The sequence below is a fragment of the Cygnus atratus genome, chromosome 6 (genome assembly GCF_013377495.2).
Source record: "Cygnus atratus isolate AKBS03 ecotype Queensland, Australia chromosome 6, CAtr_DNAZoo_HiC_assembly, whole genome shotgun sequence".
NCBI lineage: Eukaryota > Metazoa > Chordata > Aves > Anseriformes > Anatidae > Cygnus > Cygnus atratus.
The window spans coordinates 29,436,393-29,459,286 of NC_066367.1; the positions used below are offsets into that span (position 1 = coordinate 29,436,393).

General features: G+C 54.1%; 1 protein-coding gene across 1 annotated transcript; it reads right to left on the reverse strand.

The window, feature by feature from the left end:
* Positions 1-206: 206 nt before the first annotated feature.
* On the reverse strand, positions 207-22,529 carry IGFBP5 (insulin like growth factor binding protein 5). The gene is made up of 4 exons (XM_035565692.2): positions 22,199-22,529; positions 4,912-5,138; positions 4,656-4,775; positions 207-4,285 (listed from the first exon to the last, which is right to left on the reverse strand). The coding sequence occupies exons 1-4, from the start codon at positions 22,527-22,529 to the stop codon at positions 4,154-4,156; spliced, it is 810 nt and encodes a 269-aa protein (XP_035421585.1). The 3' UTR covers positions 207-4,153.
* Between the last annotated feature and the right edge of the window lie 365 nt (positions 22,530-22,894).

Here is a 22,894-nt window from a genome sequence, read left to right on the forward strand (position 1 = left end):
AGAACCTGCTCGAAGCTCAACCTTGCAATTTTACTGCTGCCTTAGCAGATTGCTCTGGAGTCTAAAGCTCTCCTAAACCCTTGCCACCACGCCAGCCCTGCCCTGGACCTCCCGCAGCACCCTGCGGGGCTGGCTGAGCCTCCCCGGGCACAGTGTGCTGAGGGCAGGGCCGGCACACAGACGCTCCACGAGGGTCAGGCACAAGCTAACTGAATGCATAACTTTATTAAATAAATGCTTTGTCATGAGAAAAGACAAAGATCAAAGAGTAACATAAATTATAAGTTGAATAAATAGTATACAGCAATCTTCACTTTTTAATAAAATGTGAGATTTTTTTTTTTAAGTACAAAATGCTAAACAGAGCATTAAGCTCTTCTTCCATTGTCAGTTTTTCACAAACTGCTTTTTTTTTTTCCCACCAGTAAGATTATGAGTATTTCTTGTTTACTGGAAAAAAAAAAACACAACAAAAACAGAACAAAACGAAACAACAGAGCTACCGTATGTATGTAAAGCTATAAAAAGCTACCGTAAAATGTGTAGTGAGTATTGCTTAAAGATAAAAAAAAAAAAAAAAAAAAAAAAAAAAAAAGACCAGGCAGGAAACTCGGAATCTGGTGTGTGAACTAGTGTGGGTGACGGTGGGTGACGTGCACGGTGACGTCTGTCCCAGTGGCAGTGGCGGGCGGCTGGCGGGGCTGGGGACCGGGCACGGTGCGCAGGGCTCCTCGCCAGGGCCAGGACAGCGGTCTGGAAGCGAGGTGAGCTGTCTGTTGTTAAATATACAATGCTCCGTTTGGGAAAAAAATCAGTAACAACAACACAAAAAAAATAAGGAAAAAAAAAAAAACCAACAACAAAGTTTTCACGGGGAAAGGGGAGAAAAAGAGAAGGAGGAAGAGAGAGAGGGAGCAGAGAAATAGTGCAAAATGCTCTTGTACTAGTGGTTTTCGAAGGCCACTGCAGTACAGACAAGGGGTAACCCAGCTGCTGAACATCTCCCCTGGGAGATGTGGTCCAAGGGCTGTCCTCACCCCTGCTCCAGCCTTTTCCTCTCACCCTGCGGCCGCTGGTGCGTGAAATGGCCGGCACCTCCCCGTGCGCCTCGGTCCCTGTGCCGCTCGCCTGGCTCCCGCATCCACCCCTTCTGGTTTTCCCACCCCAAAGGCAAAGCGGGTCCCTCCACCTGCCCGCTGAGAACGGCAGCACTTCATCACCGCCCGATGGATTTTTGGAGCTCGTGGGGCCACAGCTGGGACCCACTTTGTATGGGGAGGACAGGGAGTCCTCCTCCGTCCCCCTCCCAGTGTCACGGTGGTGGCTGCATCATAAGGCCACCACCAGGCTGGTCTGTGTCCCCTGGGAACTGAGTTCTCCAAAATAGACATCCCGTGGGGAGCTGCCATCCCTCTGCCCGCTCCCATTCTGCCTATCCCTGGGCAGCACGGCTCCTTTCTCTGCAGCCAAAGGCTTTCAAGTTTTGGGAAATCAAACAACAAAACAAACAAAATGAACAAAAACAAAAAAGCAAGAACGAGAGGGAGGAGGGAGGGAGGGAGGGGGGGGTACTGGGGAAGGTGGTACTGGCCTATAACAGTCGGGAGGTTTTGCACGGGGACTGGCAAGTGGAGGAGATGGGAGACAGCGGTGACAGTGCCTGTGGCCCTGGGGGTTGGCACGGGCTCCCCCTCCATCCTGCCACCCCTCCACCCCCCCTTCACCATCCTGTTCACCCCCCCATCCTGCTCAATCCAACCCTGCTCCATCAGCCCCACAGAGCCAAGGGGGCCCTCCCCAGCCCCAGCTCCCCTCCAGCACCACGGGGGTTGCCTAACTCCTCCTCTTTTTTTTCTTTTTCATGGACGGAAAGAGATCTGCATTTGGTGCCCCTCCTCACCCACCCTCGTTCCCCCCTTCTTTTCAGCAAAGGAAGGCACTCCACCCCCAGCTCCAAACATGCCCCACTGGGTCTCCGTGGAAGTCTATTGGCAAAACTTGGGGGCCAGCCAGTCCTGCCCTCATTAGGGCAAAGCATCCTTGCAGGATGCCTGCTTGTGGTGGTGGTGGGGATGCCGTCCCCTGGGACACTATGAAGGCACCCAACCAGTGACGGAGAGGAGCCTTCACCAGAGCTGGTGCTGAGTCCCTCCTATCCTGGCCCCACTGGTGCTTGGGCCCCCTCTTCCTCCCTGTCCAGCCCCAAGAGTCTCAGACCAGCTTTGGGGGATGCATTGGCTGCATCCTCCCCCAAAGACTGGCCTCATCCTTTGGATGGCTCCAGGTGCGTTTTTGAGTGCCGGGGCTGCAATGCCCAGACCCCACAGCTCCTTCTCCTTCCCTTTGCTGCAGGATTTCCCAGCGCAGCAGTCGCGGAGACCCTTGTCATGGGGAAATGAGTCCCAAAATCCAATGTGGAAAATTAAAAAAAAAAAAAAAAAAAAAAAGACACAACAAAATAGTCAGGAAGGCAGCTGACAGCTGTCCAAGCATGCCTGAGGCAGTGGGTCTCCATTTCGCGGTGGCCTCTGTCACTGAATGAGGACGTGGTTCCTGGGTGAAGTGTGAGGACCTGTTGCAGGATCTCACTGCAGGGTGGGGAGATGGCGGAGGGAGTCAGCCATGGCAGACATGAGCAGTGTCCTCAGTGTGAAACGATGGAGACTGGTGTTTTCCTAACCCTGGGAAAGGCTATAAACCAGCCTTAACAAAAACCCAAGACGAAATAAAGTCTTTTTCCCCCCTGGAGCAAACTATTTTTTTTTTTGGCTGTGAAAACAAAAATAATGAAAAAAAAATAATTAAAAAAAACCTCCATAGTTGGTCTTCGCTGTGGCAGCAAAGGGTGGTGAAGGGTTTTGTCCCCGGTCCCCCCGTCCCCATGTATGCCTGCTTCGCTCTGGGGAGTGGTGGAGCATCTGCAGAGCCGGCTCGGACGCAGCCCTTGGTGTTGGTGGGGCCTCGGGGCACCTCCGTAGCTCTGCTCCCTGTTCGGTCCAGCAGCTCTCCCCTTGCTTACAGTGAAGCCTTCAAATTGCAGGTTTCCAGGCACGTTTTGCAAGGAGAAGTCATGTCTGTGTGCACGCACATGACAAATGCTTCCACACACGGATGGGTGACGTTTGGAGTCTCACTCGTCCAAAACTCGGATTTCTGACCTCCCAGTCAAGAGGAACTGCACTGAGAAGGATATGTCTCCCTTCTGGAGTGTTTCTTTTTGAAGTCCACGAATATTGCGGGGCATATTCGTGCCGTTGCAGGAGCTTGTGTGTCCCTCCCCGGTACATCTCCAGGTGCGCAGCAGTCCCGCTCCTCCTCTTCCTCCTCCTCCTCTTCCTCCCAGAATGGTTCAAATCTGCCTGGATCGGGGCGGTCGTTTGGGACGGAGATCAGATAGACTCGAGTGCATCCCGGCGATGCAGGGAGGAAACTCCAGAAGAACGGAGCAAGGAGTGGAGACGCTGGTGGCCGCAAGCTTTTCTCTCCAGACCCTTTAGAAAATGACTAGCTAATCCAGAAAGAATTAAAAAAAAAATGAAAAATTCACCCCACCCACAACCCCAATTAGAAAATCGCCAACTCGGAGAGCTTCCTACATTGGCATGGGCTCTGCTCAGCAGCAGGGGGGCGTGGGTGGTGCAGGGAGAGGTGCGGGATGGCGGAGCGGCCGAAGCTGGCTTGTCTCTGGCTCTGTCCTTTCCTTGCTGAGTCCTTGCTGTCAAAACGCTGCTGTAGATTCCGAGTCCTCAGTTTCTTCAGGGTTTGTTTTTCTCTTTTCTTCTTTCTTCTTTCTTTTCTTTTCCATTTTCGTTTTCTTTCTTTTCAATTTTTCTTTTCTTTTCTTTTCTTTTCTTTTCTTGTCTTGTCTTGTCTTGTCTTTCTTTTTTCTTTATCTTTTTCTTCTTTTTTTTCCTGCTTTTCTTTTTCCTTGTCCTTTCTTAACTTCTCTTTTTTCTTTTCATTCTCCTTTTCCTTATCCCTTATTTATATTTTTATTTTCTGTGCCTTTCTTTCTCTTTTTTCTTTTCCTCTCTTTTTTTTCTTCTTACATGAGATGAAAGGAATCGGAGTCCCGGGGTGTGGGGAGGTGTGGAGGGGAGGGTGGGAGGGAGCCTGGGTGGGTGGTGATGGGGCGGAGGGAGGGGATGCGACTTCACTCCACATTGCTGCTGTCGAACGCGTGACACTGCAGGTCTCCGCTCAGGTAGTCAGTCCCCGGCAGCTTCATGCCGTATTTGTCCACGCACCAACACAGCCCACGCTTCCGGCCTCGGGAGGGCTTGCACTGGGGAGACACCGAAGGGCAAAGATCAGGAGCTTGTCACCAGCCTCTGCTGCCCCCCTCGCGCTGGGGCTGAGGCTCAGCCCTGCGCTTTGCCACTTTTACCCCAGCACCTCCATCCCCACTGCTCCCCCAGCCCAGAGCTTTCCTTTTCCTTCTCCCCTCCCAGCTGCTTCAGGATGCTCATCTCAGGCTGGACCATGCTCAGAGCCACCGACAAGGCCACCGAGCACCAACCATGCCTGGAGAGGCTCCCAGCAGCTTCCCCACCAGCCTGGTGGAGGAAGAAACCTCCATCTGTTGTTCCACCTGGGATGGCGGCTGAGGAAAGCCTCCCGGGTGAGGGGCATCCCTGCCTCCACAGGGCTCTTACCTGCTTCCTTTTGTAGAAGCCCTTTCGGTCGCAGTTGGGGAGGTGGACGGCACGGGGGACCATCCGCTGGCTGCTCTTCAGCTCCTGCAGGGAGGCCTCCATGTGCCTGCGGCAAGGGCCCTGCGAGGAGAAAACGGAGTACGTCAGGTGGGGAGCACCCTGCGGTGAGCCTTGAGCTGCGAATGTCCCCAGGTCCCCCCCCCCGTACCCCCTCCCGTGGTCACCAAGTCCTCCCACGGAAAGGGACAGCACCCACCAGCTCAAACTCTTGCCGGAGCTCAGGGATGACGACGCGGGGATGTGCCGTGTTCTCCGCCATGCCCACAAACTTGGCCAGGGTCAGCTTCTTCCGGCGGTCCTTCTTCAGAGCCTCAGCTTTGAGCTCGGAGAGGCGCCCGTGCTTGGGCCGGTAGGCCTTGGGCGGGTAGGTCTCCTCTGTCATCTCCGACGTGGTCGGCTCCTCATGTTCACGGGACTCCCGTTCTGGAGGGGAAAGGACACCAGACCATCAGGTCTCCAGCGGCTGACTGGGGATTGCTTGTTTGATCCCAGAGGACATCTTTGCACCGGGTAGGAAGGGCACGAAGGACCAAAGAAGGGCCATGGAAATGTATCTGTCCTCCAGGTCCCTTCTGGGAAAGCCCCAGGTCTCGCTCCTGGTATAACCCTCAAGGGGCCAGCAGGAAGAAGAGGCTTTAGCAGAGCTACAGCCCAGCTGTGTGAGGTGAGACCAGCCCTCATGCCCAAGGATGTTCTCCTTGAAAACACTGCTCCAGCTCCTGCCTACAGTCCTGGCTTTATCCTACTGTGTGGGACTTGTGGCTTTTGTGTGGCCCCAGGAAGGTGTCTGTGAGCACGGAGCAGCTGGGGGTCGCCACCGTTTGCAGGGTGTCAGAGGAGAGAGACTGGTGGGAGGGTGATCCCACACCCAGACAGGACCAGAGGGGACACAAAACGTGGCAGAGAAGACTCTCTTCAGCAATGGCAGGAGGATTAAGCGACTAACTCCCATCCCACCCCACCTTGCAGATGCAAGAGCAAAAGCCAGGCACGCTCAAAGACGAGATGACGCCAAGGCCCAGGACTATCACACAGCAAAGCCGCCACATGGCTGGGTAGACACTTTGGCCATGATGCTGAACACTGACAGGCGCTGCGATCACCAAGGTCCTCAGCCTGCAGCCACGCTCATGGGGCTCCCCCAGCCCTGATCCCCTGGCAAAGCCTGTGGCAATGCCTCAGAGCGGTGCTGCCTGACTACAGCTGCCGCCAGTGGCACCGCAGGCAAGGGAGGAGCACATTTAGGCTCTGCCCATGGCCCTGTGCACCGCCTGGCATCGCCCCAGCGTGACCTGCACAGGCAGGATGCAGTCAGGAGCCCTGCACGGTTATATATAGGAGAGCTGGTGACAGGCTAAACTTAGCTGACTTGTGACCTTTAGTGCAGCCACCAGAGTGAAAAAGGGCTATTTCTGGACTAAATTTGAATACGGTTTAGCTCCTGAGGTTGCTGGTCTCACAGCCCCTGGTTCCCAGGGGACCGGTGCTGATGCTGCCAGATTTGTGCTGGGGCCAGCAGGCAGGCATGGGAGAAGCCACCACAGCAGGAGGACAAATACCGGGGGGCTGAAACAAGGCAGACAGGAGCGTCCCTGCAGACGGCTTTGCCCCACCAGGTTGCAGAGTGGTGCGCAGGGGACATCTGGCAGGGGACACCCGGTAGGGGACACCCGCTTGGGGGTTGATGGCAGCACCATCCTGGCACGTGCAGTGGGTGGCCCTATAAGTAGCAGAGGGGACAGGCTGGTCACTAGGTCCCCACTTTCAAAAGCTGCTAACAAAAGCTGCTAAGTTTTCCGTGGACACTTATTTATTTAAACAATCCTCCTTCCCTCCTCCCCCCCTGTTTTTTTTCTCCTTCCACGAGAACAGAGGTGGATCAGCATCCCAGACTCAGCACCCTCCTAACTTCCAGAAGCCACATAAATGACTCCATGCATCATCCCTGGGACTTGCACGTCTCTCCAGGACGGGATCCTCTTGCCATTTTGCCCTGTGACACTCATGTGCCTGTATTTTTGCCTTGCTGCTGGATTCAAAGTCACTCCTCTATTATAAGAGGATGATGGGCATGGGATAGGGAAGAGATTGATTACATCGGGAATGTACGGGGTGCAGTAGAAGTTCGTGCTTTGCCACAAGATGCTGCTGCAATCCAAGGTCTGAAAGCAGACCAGAGACAACTGCAGTGAACAAGTCCTTCCACAGCCCTGACACTGCTGCCACCTCTGTCCTTTGAGCCCCCTCCGGCACCGACTGCTGGGGCATCTCCCTGGGCTGCCCTATAGCAGCTACAGGAGGGGAGGATTCACAGCCTGCCCTAACACGACAGCATGCAGCTCATTACCTATGTAATAACAAATAAGAGAGGCGCAGCTACCTGGGCAGCCCTGAAAAAAAAAAACAAATAAAATAAAAAAAACCAACAACAACAAACGAACGGGACACGGCAGCGAGGATTCGGAAAAACAGCACAGTGTGTCCAGTCCCCTGGACTCGTGGTGCAGTGGGTGTTTGCAGCGGCTCAGTCCGCTCATATGGCCAGCAACTCGAGCCTGTGCAAACACCTTGTTCCTCTGCTTCCTGCAGGCTGCCAGCAAGCCAGGGCGGGCTGCGAGCCAGGGACTAACGTGGAGCCCTTTCGGCAAGGGCAGGTGGGAAGCACAGGAGCACGATGCTCTGCAGAGGGAGCCAAGGGCTGGTGGGTACTGAAAGCTGCCCAGCTCTTGCCCGACTCCAGCTCTTCCTGCAGAGCTGAAGAAGCGCTTGGAGGAGCTGCCCTTCGCCCTCCCTGACACGCACAGGCCCACGCTCAGCAGCAATGCACCGAGGGCTGGCTGCGGTGGGACACCTCGGGGTGAGCCGAGGGACCGGCTGGTGCAGGAGGAGAAAGGGTTGGGGCTACACAGCCTTGTCCCGGCTGCTGTATTGCGATGCCCAGCCAGCCACGGAGGCAGCCACAGTGTCTGGTTTAGATCTTTATCTTCTGGTGAGAACTCCATGGATCCCTTTCCTCCACCCTCCGGTGATTTTTAGCCTAATTTCCTACAGCGAGGAGGCTGAAGCAGTCCCTGCTCATGCACCTGTGACTCTAAATTGACTCTAACGAGCCAATTTAGACAAAGGGAAGGGCAGAGGTCTCTGACATACGAACTACTGACGAGCTCTGGGCAGGTGGTGAGAGACCATGATGGTACCAACGCGACGGGACAGGCAGAGCCACAGCAGCAGCACCAGCTGCCCCCAGTCCTCACCTTCTCCCTCAGCCATCTCACCCACATCAACCCGCAGCCAGCCCATGCAACCGGGACCGTGTCAGCATCTCCAAAGCCCCCACACCCATCCTCACCCACCAGCTCATTCCTCAGCCTCCATCTGCCACCCGCGGCTGGCTCGTGGCAGGCGGCGTTGGCACCGCTGCGTGTCTGCTCCCAAGGAGACGCTGGCGGGAGGAACGCCCAATTTCCCCGAATGAGCCCTAATTGTGCCTGTCTGAGACTCAGGAAGGAGGCTGGAGTATCTCCTCCCTCGCTGTCAGGATCTGGCCCGATGCACAGCCCATTCCCGCCTACAGTCAGAGCCAACTCCCATCCGCCTTGCCAACCTGGTGCTTGGGTTTCAGGCAGGCGGCTGTTTGCAGAGGCAGAGCATCTGAAATCTCCCAATTTCAGCCCCGGGCACAGGGCACGGCCAACGGGCAGCAGGAGGTGGGTGAGTCTCACATCGCCACCCCTTCTCCCCACAACTGGAGAGATGTCAACTTCTCAGCAGATGTCCCAGACCCGATGGCCACACAGAAGAGTGACGCTGGTGGCCAAGCTGAGGATGCTGGCTAGCCGAGAGGTGGGACTTGGGCTGTAGGAATCTCAAGGGGCTGGAGACCCTATGGCCAAGGCAGGAGACTGAACTCAACTCAGAGCCACCCCATGACTTCAATTCTGGTCCTGGCACTGTGGTGCCCATGGGAGACCCAGGGAAAGACTGGAGAGCACCTGGAGACCAGCTTGCAGGTCCCCAACACCAGTCGGGCCAGCAGCAGCTGTCCTAATTTATGCAGGCTCCCATCAGCCCTGGGAGGCAGAAAATACCCTTAGCTGGGTGTGGGCTGTCCCCTGCCCCAGGGGATGAGGGCTTAACGCTGGAGCTGGCTGGGATGAGCTCCCTAGCAGGTCCTTCCCTCCAGGAGCCATTTCCACCCTGCCAGTATAAAGCAAAATACCAGTGACAGGGAAACCACAAATTTCTCCCGCTGTCCTCGACAGTCACCGCGCAGAACAGCCTGTGCACCTCCCTGCACCTGGCCCCAAACCCAGCCCGCGTGCTTTCATGCTCCGGAGGCTTTTGGGCACCGCACAGGGTGCGCGCGTGTGCACGTGGGTGTGTGGGAACGACACCTCCCCGCTCGCTCGCGTTGCAGGAAGCGTTTTCCAAATGACTGGGAGGCTTGAATTTTCGTAACAAATTTCCATCGGTTTCTGGCAGGAAGGTAGGAAAAGTACCTATTTGCTGCTGCTAATGATCCGTGCTCGTTACATCCACAGACCGCTGCTACAGGACTTGCTGTCCTGTTCAAAAAACGGGAAAAAAAAGCCATGTGCACCTCAGGAGAACAAGCACAACCACTGCCTCTGATCTTGCTCAACAGCCTGCTTGATTATTATCATGATTATTATTATTTACAGCATGAGCACTAACATAATACACCGTTTGAGCAGGAAGGTGTTAGGGAAAGACATAACGGGGATCTCAATTAAACCTCTAGCATGGGAATGACAGCAAATGTCACTGGTGGAGAGCTTGGGAAGTCGCTCAGTCCTTCTGCCCCCAGACTGGGCCCTCTGAGGGGCTCATTGTGAGATGGGAATTAAGGCTTGCATTACCCAGGGCTGAAACATGGCTTCTTACACCATGGAGGATTTACCCCCAGGACAGAGTGCCACCTCCCAGTGTTCCCACGAAGGGAAGGACTTCATCATGCATGACCCCACACCCTGCTTTCCTAATGGGATTTGGGTCCCTGGTGGCAGCTGTCTTTCAAGGATCCTGGTTTCTGTCCCTTCACTGCATACAACAACGTAGTGTTTTCTGAATTTGGCTGGGTGATCTTTGACACCCTGGCCTTTCTTTCTGGACAATGTTCTGGGATCGGGCATCTACACAGGCAATGCTGGAGCTGGAAAAGGGAAAATGTATGGGAAAGGCTGGGGGACAGAGGAAGGGCTTTTTCTGCAGTTCCCATTGATAGGAACCACAAAGCACTAATCAGGACCAGATCCAGACACTCCCTGCTGGCTTCACCCATAACATCTCCCTGGCACAGACAGCTGCAGCCTCCTCCCTATTGCACCTCCACAATCTGACGAGCCCCACATTGGTGTCTTACATCTTCCTGCTGGACTTTGTACGCACGTGCAGGCAAAGGCAACGCTGAAGTCAGTGCCTGTCTTCTGCTGCCCTGCACCTGCCAGAGTGCCTTTCTTTTTCCTCCGCATCCTTTTTTGCTACCGGTTCTTGCTGGGCAGCATGAAGCAGCTGCCTGTGGCTGGGAGAGGAGGAACGTCAGTGCTGCCCCTGAAAATAGCTTTAGCACTTGCAGCTCATGTTAGAGATGTACCTATTTTTCTTCAGATTGGGTCTTATGCAGCAAGTCTGGGTTTAGGTCTCTGCCTAGGAAAAAAAAAATCTGTGCATTTGCCCCTCTTGTTCCCACTCCAGAGGAGGGGACATGCCTGACCCTCACCGAAACCTCCTGGGACAGGCAGGCAAGTTCCTCCCCAGCCTGCACTTGCACCTGTGACCACGTCAGGAAAGCAAAACTCCCTCCCTGCTGGTCAGCACACGGGGACAGTGTTTGCATTCCCGACAGGCAGGCAGGGACCGGGAGGGTCATCTCAGCTCGCGCCCTTTGGCAGCTGGAGAGCACAACTGAGCAAAAGCATTCCTGAGCTCCCCAGGGGCTGCGGGGATCAGCCCATTCACTGCCCTAACAAAGAAAAGCTTGCTTACATTCCTATTGCAGGCACAACCCCCAGCGTGACGGCAAACGACCCCCAACCCCGCTGGAGTGGGCACGGAGCCGGCTGCGGCGTGATGCCCGGGACTGGGGTCAGTGCCGCGGACCACCGCCCCGGTGAAGTCAGGCGCTGATGTCAGGCATCTGCGGCGGCCGTCCAGCCTCAGGAGGAGCAGCCAGGGCCAGGGACGCAGGCTGCAGCCGGTCCCTCTGCTAGCCCGGGGCGTTGGCTACGGGAGAGCCAGCTGCAAGGCGCCTTGGACTTTCGACGAACTTTTGTGCTTTGGTGGGGATTCAGCGGTGGGCCGGCGTGGGAGCGCGCTGGTGATGCTCGCAGGCGATGAGAGACTGGGAGGAGGCGCCACACACTGAGATGGGCTGGAAAGCAGCAGCCCTGCTTGGAAGGGACGACCTCTGCTGATGGCCACCTCGCCTCCCCCAAATCCCCAAAATGCGCAACAGGCATTTACGATGGACCTAACACGGAGGATTTGGGATGGCTAAACTCCATGTCTAGGTCACTGTGGAGATACTGCACCCTCCAAACTGCAACCAGCCCCGTCATTTGGCTTAGATGTTGATTTTAGAGTGGAAGGACATATCTCTGGAGACCCCAGTCTCTTTTCCTGTGACTCCTGTGGTCTCACATAGGCTGAAGCTAAGAAAGGTAAATCCCACCACCTCTTCAGTACTGGTCTCCCTGTAGACCGTGACGTAGCTGTCATGGGAAGCTGTGCCAAACTGTCTTACATACACAGGTGCACTGGTAAGAAAACCCAGACTCTATTTCCTTCACTGGGAATTTGCCCAACAGTTGTCACAATAAGCAAATTGCCTTTGTGATTTGCAGACTGCTGCAAGGAAGTCTTTAGCTGTTAAAGCACTGTGAAGTGCCCACAAAAAAAATCCACTCTGCCCCACCATGGCCAGTCCCCTATCCAGGATAAAAGAAACAAGTCCAAACAATCCACAGACCACAGCCCAAAAGCCACAGGAGCTTTTGGAAAAAGAGTTCTGGGATACCCCAGTACCTTAAATCCCTATGACAGCATGGTGAATGTTTCTGGAACCTCACTCTCTTGTCCCACAGAGACAATTTTTAAGACAAGGCCACGGACTGACGGGACCAAGCTCAGGGAAGAGATGGAAAAGCAGCCAAAGAGCTAGAAGTGCTCAACCCTAGGCTACGACTTATCTCCATTTTATCAAGCTGAGACCCAGCAGGGTGCTTAGGAGCTGCTCAGGAACACCTGAAGAACCATGGAGAGTGAAGACAGATGGCAAAAAGATGTTCTGTGCTGAGGCCTTTGTCTCTTAAGTTAGTGTTTGGCCTTTGCTGAAGTAGTCTGGAAGACCAGCTCTTTCTCAGGAGATTAATGTCTCCTCAGCAGAAACCTGTGGATGCAGATTCTGCTGCATCAGCCAGGGCTCACCTGCAGAGCGTGAATATCAGGTGCTTGGGCTGCCCCCAGGTTCACATATGATGCATGAGAAAGGGAGATCATTGTCCTGATGACCTTGCGTCTTCACACAAAGCTGGATGGGGGAGAAATGCAGCTCAGCATGTGGGAAGGAGCTCTCAAGGGAACCAACTCATGTTTAGGTCTGCTGCGGAAGTACAGGGCCTATCTGTAGGAATGAATCTCTGGGTCAGCACCGCTTCTCCGCACTGCCAGCAAATGCTGTGGAGGTGGGAGAGGTAAAGTTATGGGAGCTGGAAGCATAGCTGTGTGCCAAATGATACTTTCCTAAGCTGGCGTTCCTTACTGCAGCCACAGAATAAAACTACCTCGGAGCAACTCTCCAGAACAAAGAGAAAATCAGGTTTAGATATGGGTAGCACCATGACAAAATCTCCTTCCCTAAGTGCTGCTGGCTGTTAGTTCATCAGGCTCCAAGTGTCCATGCTGTGCTGGAGGAGCCAGGCCTTGGCATCTACCAGTGAGTTTGGCTGTTTGCGACCTGGGATGTACAAGCAAGAACTGGGACTGACAAAGAGGTGAAGTCTGACTTGGTTCTTTCTCTCCCGATAGCTCCCAAATCTGTATGAGGTTAGTTCTCAACACAGGCTTGAGAGTTTGCGATGTTTATACAGGGCACACGAAGTCAGGGTGAGACTCTGGGCAGTGTGACCAGAGGCTTGGGGTTCCCAGCAACAGCCATTTCTGGTGAGATGGAACCCAAGATACCTAACCAGTAAAAGAGCTAGGAAACTTCTGGGTCTCTCCCTTGTATTAAAAATGAACAAATATCCATCCATCTCAATGAAATGATGATGATGTGCCCCATCTTGCAAAACTGCAGGCATTCTTTTTCTAGATAGCTGCTTGGATCACCCTGACATTTCCTGAACAAAGTTATCTTCCAGGGAACTGAACTGGCAAGTGGAGAGGAAGGAAGTATTTCAGGATTAGATTTACATCAAGAAGCTCCTGTAGCTGATGCACTGATGATAGGAAGATAAAACATATTTCCTTCACATCATCTGGAGACTACAGATGTTCCCCATTCCATATGCTGAAGCTGCAGAAGAAGCTGAGAGCTGAACTGAAGAACAACTCAGAGAAATGTAAATAAATCAACTTTCAATATCATAGTGACCAAGACATATTTTTCCTTCCTGAAAAGGATGAAATCATTCAGTCTTTCTTAGTCTTGCATGTTTTCCAACAAATCCACCCTAGTGGCAGATTCCATTGGTTCTAGTAAAGGCGTCAAAAAAGCTACCGTGCTGCCAACTAAGAGCAGAAAAGAACAAAGAAGGAAACCCAGGGAAGAAAATTGCCTGACTGTCTCTGTCTAACTGATGGTACAAGTGAGGAAAATCTGGAGTAGCTCCTGACAGACATTATTGAATCGTTTACTGACAGTTTCTCTATGAGGTTTAGCTGTGGCAAAAAGAAAGGAAGCCCCTCGTGGAAAACAAACATGCTTTCACGTCTTCTCAGTGAAAACAAAAGGGTCTGAACTGCTCATCTGGCTACCAGCTGAGAAGAGATAACCTGAAAAAGCATCTGCTATTAGGGTTTTCTTCCAACCCATCACACCTCCTTACTTCCTAAGGACATAGTGAGACTTTTTTTCAGGTCATCTCTTCTCAGGGTTTTGAACTTGTTTGTTTCACACTGAGCAGAGCTCTTAACAACTGGGAACGGAGCCTGGGAGAGGCTGGTTGCACTGGGGAGCAGTGGTCTCCATCACAAGGTCCATCCCCGCTTATGGTAACGATGGTCTCTGTCAGACCCAACAGCAACCAATATCTGAAAGAGCCAAGAAAGCCAAACCTTTTGCCTCCCTCTAGAAAGAGATGAAAGCACATCACGTGGAGTCTGGAGATGCACCTGTGTCAGGTGCTGAACAAGAACTGGCCAAACACCACAAATATTTCACACGTACAGCTGTGACTGCAACCTCCAGCCTAGCCTGGATTAATTTCTAGGCCTTCGGCCTGACTTTCACAGCTCTGCCTTAAACCAGATGGAAAAGATCTGTGAGATCATCCATTGCTCATCTCTGTGTCAGCACCAGATGACACACCGTCACATGCACTGTCCAGCCTAACTTTTACAAGCTCGCAGTGATGAGATTTCCACCTCTGCCCTCAGGCCTCCCTTCTGCTTTCTCAGTGGCTCCTTCTGTCAGAAAGTAGAGTAGGCCTGAGTAGGCCCAGCCGTTTCTTAATCCCTCAGTCCACTTAAGTAGTACCACATAAAAGTACCAGAAGTTTAATGTTCACACTCTGACAATATTGTTAAGCAGAAACTTGCCCAAGCCTGATCTGAAACACTGACTCTAGTCTCTCCTAGCCATTTCCCCCCCTACACTGCAGTGGGGCATACACCACCTGATTCCCTTTGGTCCAGCAGGATGTAAAGATGCTTTGAAATGTTAAAAAGCATCAACAGTCCCTTTATGCAGCAAAATGTACAGACCTCCATTTTGGGGTCTGAAACTCCAAGAAAAACAATGGATCGCTCTTTGCAACAGGTCCTGAGCATTTCCAGAATTAATTCCCTGTTGCATTTCACTGTTTTTTTCCACAACCTCAAGCTGTCCCTGTTGCTACAAAACAAAATAACTGAATACTGAAATGCTTATGAAATGATGCGGTAAAATTTCACCCATTTCTGCCATTTCTTCAGGAAAGCTGAAGCCACAAATGAAAGTGACTGACACAGCCAAATATGTCTTTTATGACTAGCACACCGTAATGAGACTTTCTAGTAAAACATTTTTCCTCTTTTCCTGCATTTCATTTAAATTAAAAAGTGAAAGCCAGGTTCCATGGTTGTTCACTGTCTTAATTACTAGATTTTCATCATTAGTCCAATGCATAACATCTGATTTCTTAAGCATGAATAACGAAAGGGTCTGTTGATTTAATTGTTTTCAGAGGACAAATCCCATCTGAATTTGGAAAAAGAAAATATTTCTATTGGTTTTCCACAAAAAAAGAAATATGACTATTAGTCAACTTTGCCCCTAAAGTTACCTTTAAGATACATTCCCTCTCGAGTTTAGCTGGGGGATCATTTCCTTAAGTATCTGACAGGATTACCTTCTTGCCCTTAAATAGCAACCAGACCAGCAATCTCCATCAACATAACAATTATCTCCATCAGTGAACCAGCTGTGTCCATCCAACAAGCAAACAAACCAAACTCTGCAATAACAGCCCTCAAGGCAGGCAGCTGCTAAGTGCTTTCCAATCCTAGTGAAGCCAACAGCATCTCTGGGCTTTCTGCCTCACAGTCCTTCGAGGACTGAATTAGCTGGCCCGCAAGGAGGGGATTAGGTGCCTGAAGGCCTATGGTGCTCTGGGTCTCAATCCCTGGAGAAAAGGCACTCAGCACCTTTCAGGATCAAGACCCGCCTGGTTAATAGGGAGTGATGTGCAGCCGAGGGAGGCTTGGACCTTCCTTCAGGCTGTAGCATGAGGCAGGTGTGGTGTCCCAGCCAGAAGCTGGCAGCTCTGTGACATGGACTGATGGGCAGTTCACATACGTATCCTGGAAACATCATAAGCAGACAGCAGATCCACCAGAACATGCTGAGAAATGGCTTCCTTGAGAGCAAATTTGCCCACATCAAACCATAGAGAGTCCCAAATTTCTGCAAACACATTACGCTGGCTCCTGCTGGGATTAACTGCGAACCGGTGGATTGACATAAACACTAAGGGGTCCCCTTAGATCACTAGCATCAAAGAGCCACTTCAAAAACAACATCTTGCTGAGAGTTGCCTTGGCTACACAGCTGAAGGAATAGAAAGAGAGCGTCTGGTGCAGGAGCGGAGGGGAGAGGACAGGGGATTTCACTCCTTCATCACCAGATGCGACACGACCCTTCCCGGATGGGCTGACACACGGAGCATGACCCGTGCCTGGCCTTCTCCAGTGGCATCCTGGGGCCTGGGAGCATGGCATGGCTGCCACCCTGCTCTGCAACATATAGCAGCCCTGGGGACACCCAGCTTGGAGGCTTTCTCCAGCCTGACAGGTTACCTGCCCTCCCCTCTTTGCAGCAGAGCATCCTCATACTTTTTGCTACACTTATTCTGAGGATAAATGGATGATACCAATCTTTTCTACCTGTTAAAAAAAATCCTTACAAATGACTAGGTGGTTATTATGAAGGCTGCCAAGGAGTTCACCCAGGCCAAACCCTCTGGATCATCTCTGACCTCTGCATGCACCATGTCTTCAGGTCCTGCTGCTTCCTCCTTCTCAGGTTATTTCTCCTGTCTTCAGCTCGCCACATCACCAAAATGCCACCTTTTCTCAGCTCAGGTCCTTTTTCCCACTTCCCCAAAGGCCACGTGCTGCTGCCTTGGCAAAGAGAAGCTTGCAGACTCCCAGCCATGTCTGTGCCCTTGGCTCCATCTCCTCCACCAGGCACCACTGCCCCCTGCATGGATCCTCCAGCCCTGTCGAGGGGCAGGAGGTGGCTGCACTGCCCTCAGCAAGCCACAGCCTGTCCACACCTTCGCTGGGGAGTCTCCAGTTGCTCAGGCTCTCGGGGTATTTAACATAGACTTCATCCATCCAGAAAGCACAACCCACGTCCAAACACGGCGTGTGAGCTCAGATCCACGCAGCTGGCTGGGGGGACTATCTGGCCTCTATCTCCTCCTTTACCTCCCGTTGTTTGATATGCTCACCTGCTGCATCTCATCTCTCAGCCCTCGGTGGGAGGAACAGGTAGGTTGCTCTCTGTACGCCGATATCTGATCTTTATGGCCAAATACCCCCTGTGCCAGTCGTAAGCAGAACCAGAGCAATTTATGCGTGCTGCCTGGAAACCATTCTGCCCCCAGAGACAAAAATGCTTTGTGAGTGTGTTTCCACACATTAAATGTTTGTGCAGGCATGTGTGGGTGTGTGAACATGGGTACACGTGTGTGTATGCTCACAGGGATATCTTCCCTGCACACAACAACCCTGCTGCTCAGCAGCCCACGTAGAGGGGCAGGTGTGCTCCAGCCAAATCCCACTTTCATTTATGTCCGCCCCTGAATGTGCACTACTTTGCTGAGGAAAAAAATACAGGCAGGATCTGCCATACTGTGGATCATTTTATCTGCCCTGTGAGTTAGCACAGGTGAAACGAGCTACGACAGTTCTCAGCAGCTTGTCCTGCCCCTTCCCTGTGCTCACAGGCTTCCCGGTTTGGGTGAGGAGCACTGGGAGCCACCACTGCTAAATCAGCTCTTGCTGCTGCTCCTTGCATTGAGGACGGGCGCTCACAACCGAGGAGCAGGCGAAGTTGCTCAGTGCAGCGAGCAAAGCTCGCAGCCGACGTTAGGAGGAAGCAGAGCACCGTGCTGTGCTCGCAGGCACAGCCGCTCGCTGCCTCTCCTCCTCCCTGCCCGACCAACACGCGTGTGCCAAACGTGTGCCGGGCACAGGATGCTGGTGCTCGAGCACTGATGGGAGGAGGCACGCGGCCTCCCTCCAGCATCCCTCGTATCTGCGGAGGCTGCCATGTAAGGCCAGCCCCAGTGCTGCAGGCGGTGGTACAGCTCCAGGCGGGCTCGCTGGGAGCGGGTCCAGGCTGACAGACGTGCGCGGGAGCTTGGAGCCGCTCCATCACTCGCGCAGGCACGCACGCATGCACGCACAAAGCCACGTCTTTGCTCCGGTGAACTCTGCTGGCACCAGGCAGGAATTTCATTTGGATCAACTACTTAATATTCTTGCTCCTTCCTTAGAAACCAGGCTGCTGAAAAGTCGTTCCAGCCAAGGCCCCTCCTTTCCTGTTTGAACCACCCCATCCCTCCCTCCCCCGTACACGCACACCGCAGAAACCCAGCTTTCTTGCTGGCACCTGATGGATTTCACCTTCTCTCTCTCTCTTTTTTTTTTTTTTTTTTAATATATTGTTATTGTTGCTGAAACTTCAGATCAAAAGAAAAATGGGGTTTTTCCTGTTTCAGATAGGAGGCTTTGCAGGCCTGTTGATACTAGCTTTTGCCTTGACAGCTCGGGAGCAGCTCTGCACAAAAGACCCGGTGCTCAGCACCGCACGGCTCCTTCCCCAAGCCCACAGCTGCTGCTGCGTGTCCCCAAAACCCCGTGCCCGCATTCTGCATCGCTGGGCGGGGAGGGGAAGAGCACTGGAAGGAGAAGCAGGGTTGGGGGGAATGTGTTGGGGCGGGATGAAGGACTGCACCCAACAGGAGCTGCAGGAAACCTGGGCTCCACAGCTCTCCTCCGCCGCCTGCTTCCAGCTGACGCAGCAAAGATGATTTTCTTAGCGCTAATTCTGCGCACCCCCCTCCCTTCCCCTCCTGGTTATCGTTGGCGCACGGTTTCGTGGGGAAACTTGCCAAGTCTCGCTCGCTTTCTAGAAAGAGAGAAGGAACGAGAGAGGAGAAGGAAATATTTGACAACCTTTGTTTTTCCACGAGCTGTTTCAGGGCGGCGGGCTGCGATCTGTGCCCCGCGCTCCCCGGCGCTCGGCCTGACCTTGCTGTGTCAGCAGGAGGAAGTCTGGCGGGAGCACGGGGCAGCGAAAATGGAAAGACGCGGTGTGTTTCAAACAAAACTTAACCGAAACAGAGAAAACCCAGAATCCTGAAGCTTGTGCCATAAATGAAGCTCATTCATGTTTTTTTTTTTTTTTTTTAACCAGGAATGTCAATTACAGCAGCGGTGTTTGGCTTTCGGTAAAGGATGGTGTCTGACTGTTGTGCCAGCAAGGACTACAGGGACCATCCTGTCACTGCCTACTTAAAACGAGCCTTACCAAAGCCCTTTAATCCCACATTTGCTTTCATTTCCGACCTCTTCTCCAGCCAGGAGCACATCCTGCGCAGGAGCCCTAGCGTTTCTCAGCACTGCCGTGCCCAGCTTACAGAAGAGGAAACTGAGGCACGGTGCCCAGGAGCATCCTGTCCCCACGCGAAACATCTGGTCTGCAGCACAGCCAAGCCCGGCCTCCCAGCGCCGAGCTCCTGCAATATTCTTGCTGCCTTTCCACCTCGGCTATAAGGAGGAAAGCATCTGTGATTTTCAGCTCAGCCAGCACAAGTGCAGAAATAGATAGAAATGCAGTTTGATCTGGTCCTCACCACTGTCCCAGAGTTGATTTCGCAGAGTGCTGATTCTTTCTCAGCGGTTCGCAGCTCAGGGCCAATTTTGGTCATTGATAGATCGGAGGGCCAGGCCAGCTTCCCAGCACACAGTCCCTGCACTGCTGGCCAAACTGGCAGAGGCCAGAAAGTTCAAGTCAAACTTCATTTCTTTCCTTGCCCCGTTGCTTAGTAACACGCCTATGAAAATATACTTTGTTCTCACACACTACCAGTTGAATGCCAAGAGCGTTTTTTCCCTCTCCCATCCTCAGGAATTCTTGATTTATTTTTATTTCTTTTTTTTTCTTTTTTTTTTTTTTTTCAATCGCGCAAAGCTCGGGAGAAGCCTGCTGGTCTGCTGCGGCTTCCTGCAGAAGCCTTCCCTACCAGGGCTCATCTCCCACCTGCAAACAAAACCCACTGAAAAGAGCCCCCTGCGGCGCTCAGGGAGCCTGAACGGCAACTGCAGGTGGTGCCGGGGGTTGCTTTTGCAACAAACCTGCAGCCTCTTCCCTATTCCTCTCCTTGTTCACTCAAAGGGTGCTCCCCAACCCAAGCTAACTAAAAGCAGCGACGTTACGAGGCGACCAGCCGGAGTTTGCAAGCAGAGCACCTGCTAAAGGACCAGGCTCCTTGGGCAGAGCGAGGCAGGTGGAAGGAAAGGAGATTCACACCGGGAGCCAAGACACAAAGCTTTTTGGGGGTGCCTTCGGTTCACACGAGGCACCCTGCCTATGGGTGCAAGGCTCAGCCCCACTCTCGCAGCTGCTGCTGCCTTTTGCCTGCACGGCTTCACCTCCTGGCCACACCGCCTGCCTCCCGAACACACACGCACACGCGCAGGGTAAATAAACACGGCGGATGACGCGCTCGGGGATACTTCGCATAGCTCGGCCGTCAGCGGCTTCGTGCACGGCTTCCTGGGCTCCCGCACGGGGCAGCAGCTCCCGGCTTCCCCCTCTGCTCCCCACGCACCCCACGCACCTCCCCACCCAGCCCTCACCCCATCCAGCTCCCTTGCAGAAGGCCCAGCTCTGTTTTGCTGTTTCTGGCCACTTTTAGGGGAGGCCAGACAGTTTCGGTCATTTGGAGGGGGGAAAGTTGTACGTCAATGTATATACGTGCCCACAGAAATTGGTTTTGCTCTGAAGGATGGAGCGCAACAGCATGACCGCTGCCTGCAAGCAGCAAAGGGGAAAAATAATAAAAGCACCAGGATTTATTAGGTGCTGGAAAGGAGAAACGGATTCCCATTGCGCCGGTATAAGCAGGAGCTTGCTAACAAGCTAAAATGACATTTTCCTGAACCAAAAAAGTGGGGGGGGGGGGGGGGGGTGAGCTTGGTTCTGTTTTCTTTTTTTTTTTTTTTCCAAAGTGCTTTCCTAGGTCCCCTGGACTTGCAGACCCCCCCCTGCCTCCCCTGCATGCCATGGCAGAAGGACAGAAGCTTTTGGAGGAGCAGAGGGGACCTGTCCCTGTCCCAGCCACAGGACCCAGAAGTGGGAGTTAACCGAGCGGCCAAGCGAAGGAGCGCTTTCTGCCGTGCTTTTGTCACGTGCAAGGTGCAAGCAGTTCAGAAGCTTGGCTTAGCGCTGCTGCTACCGCGCCAGCCCTCGTGCTGGCTTTTAATGCCTTCTGTCTGACTGTCAGCGACACCGCCATTCGTTTCTGCATCCACAGACTCCCTGCTCCTAATGCACCTGCTCTCCTCACCTCCCAGCGCTAAAACCCGTTGCCCAACAAAGAGGTCCAGCAGCAGGCAGCTAGGAGGAGCAGGCGGCCGCGGCCACAAGAAGGAGGGAGGCTGAGCGATAAACCCGGGGGGAGCTGAAGGTTTTGGGGATGGGGCAGGTGCCCTGCCCAGAAGGACCCTTTCATCTCAAGTGCAGAGCCCAGCTTGAGCCCCAGAGCAAAGCGGAGAGAAAGGGGGTCCTGGAGAGGGTGAGGATGGGGATGCAGGAGAGATGTAAAGGATGCAACTGGAGAAGGACCGCGATGCAGCTGGGACTAGGAACAAGTTTCTGGGAGGTGGGGGAAGAAAACCCCTGTGTCGGGGATGGGACAACCCAGAGGGGATGGATGGGGGGGTGTGAGATGATGCAACGGGAGGTTCAGCCGGGGCACGGATGGGAAGAAAGACTGGAGAAGCTGTGGGGGGCATGGGTGGGCAGCTGAGGGGATGGAAGGGCAGCCGCAGAGATGGCAAAGCAGCCGGGCAGGTGGAGGGGCAGCTGGAAAAGTGGGAAAGCAATAGGGGGGTGGCAGAGCAGCCAGGGGAAGTGGTGGCGGTGGAGAAGCAGCTGGAAAGATGGGGGCTTGGAAAAGCAGTGGGTGGAGGGGCAGGGAGAGGAAGGAAGGGGGAAATAGCTGGAAGGATGGAAAAGCAGCCGGGGTGGGTGTGTGCGTGAGGGAGAAGTCAGGTGGAAAGACAGAAAAGTAGCTGGGAAGATGGACAAGCAGCTGGTGGTGGCGGAGGGGAATGGAAGAGCAGCCGGAAAGGCAGAAAAGCGAACGGGGGGAGGGGAAACGGAAGAGCAGCCGGGGACGGAAAAGCGGGGCCGAAAGATGGAAAAGCAGCCGGCGGGGAGGAAAAGCAAGCGGGGGCGCGGAAGAGCACCTGGACCGCTGCAAAACGCAGCCGGCGAGCTGGGGGAGCGGGGGCAGGGAAAAAAAGAGCCCGAGGGGAGTGGGGGGGGGGGGGGGGGAGAGGAAAAGCAAGCGGAGAGCTGGGGAGGGAGGCGGCAAGGCGGAAAAAGCAGGCGGCGGGGCAGGGAAACGCACCCGGGACTGGGGGGAAAAAAAAAAAAAAAAAAAAAAAGAGAGAGAGAGACGGAAAGGAGGAAAGGGAGCCGGGAGGGGGGCGGCGAAGGAGGCGGCCGGCTGCGGGGCACTCACCGGCCTTGGCTTGCTCGCGGTAGCTCTTCTCGCTCAGGCAGACGGCGGTGCCGTGGAGCAGGGCGTGCAGCGGCTTCTCCTCGCCCTGCCGGGGGAGGCAGCGGAGCCCCCGGGCGCAGCGCTCGGTGTAGACGCCGCAGGGCTGCCCGGCGGGCAGGGCGCAGGTGAGGCAGCAGCCGCAGCCCGGCTCCTTCACCAGCTCGCAGCCCAGGGGAGGCGGAGGGCAGAGGGACAGCGCTTTGCCGTCGCAAGGCTCGCACTGCACGAAGGAGCCCAGGCACCGCGACAGCCCCGGGCAGGCGCCCAGCAGCACCAGGAGCCGCAGCAGCATCGCGCCGGGGGGATGCTGCGGGACGGGGAGCGGGGGCGGGCGGAGCTCGCTTACCCGCTTGGGCCCCCTCCGGGGGGCTCGGAGGGGGGTGTTGTGGGGTCGGGGGTGGGGGTGGGGGAAAAAATCGGCGAGTTCAAAAAAGAAAAAGGGCGGAAAGCGCAGCCCCCGCTTGCCGGCGCCCCAGGCTGGGGGTTATTGGCGGGGTGCGGGAGCCTCCCGCTTTGCTTTTGGCTGCGGGAGGGGGGGGGGGGGGGGCGGCTAGGTTTGCTTTGGGGCTTTTTGTCTTTCTTGCTTTTTCTCCTCCTGCCGGCCTTTTTTTTTTTTTCTTTTCTTTTCTTTTTTTTTTTTCTTTTCGCCTCGAAAGG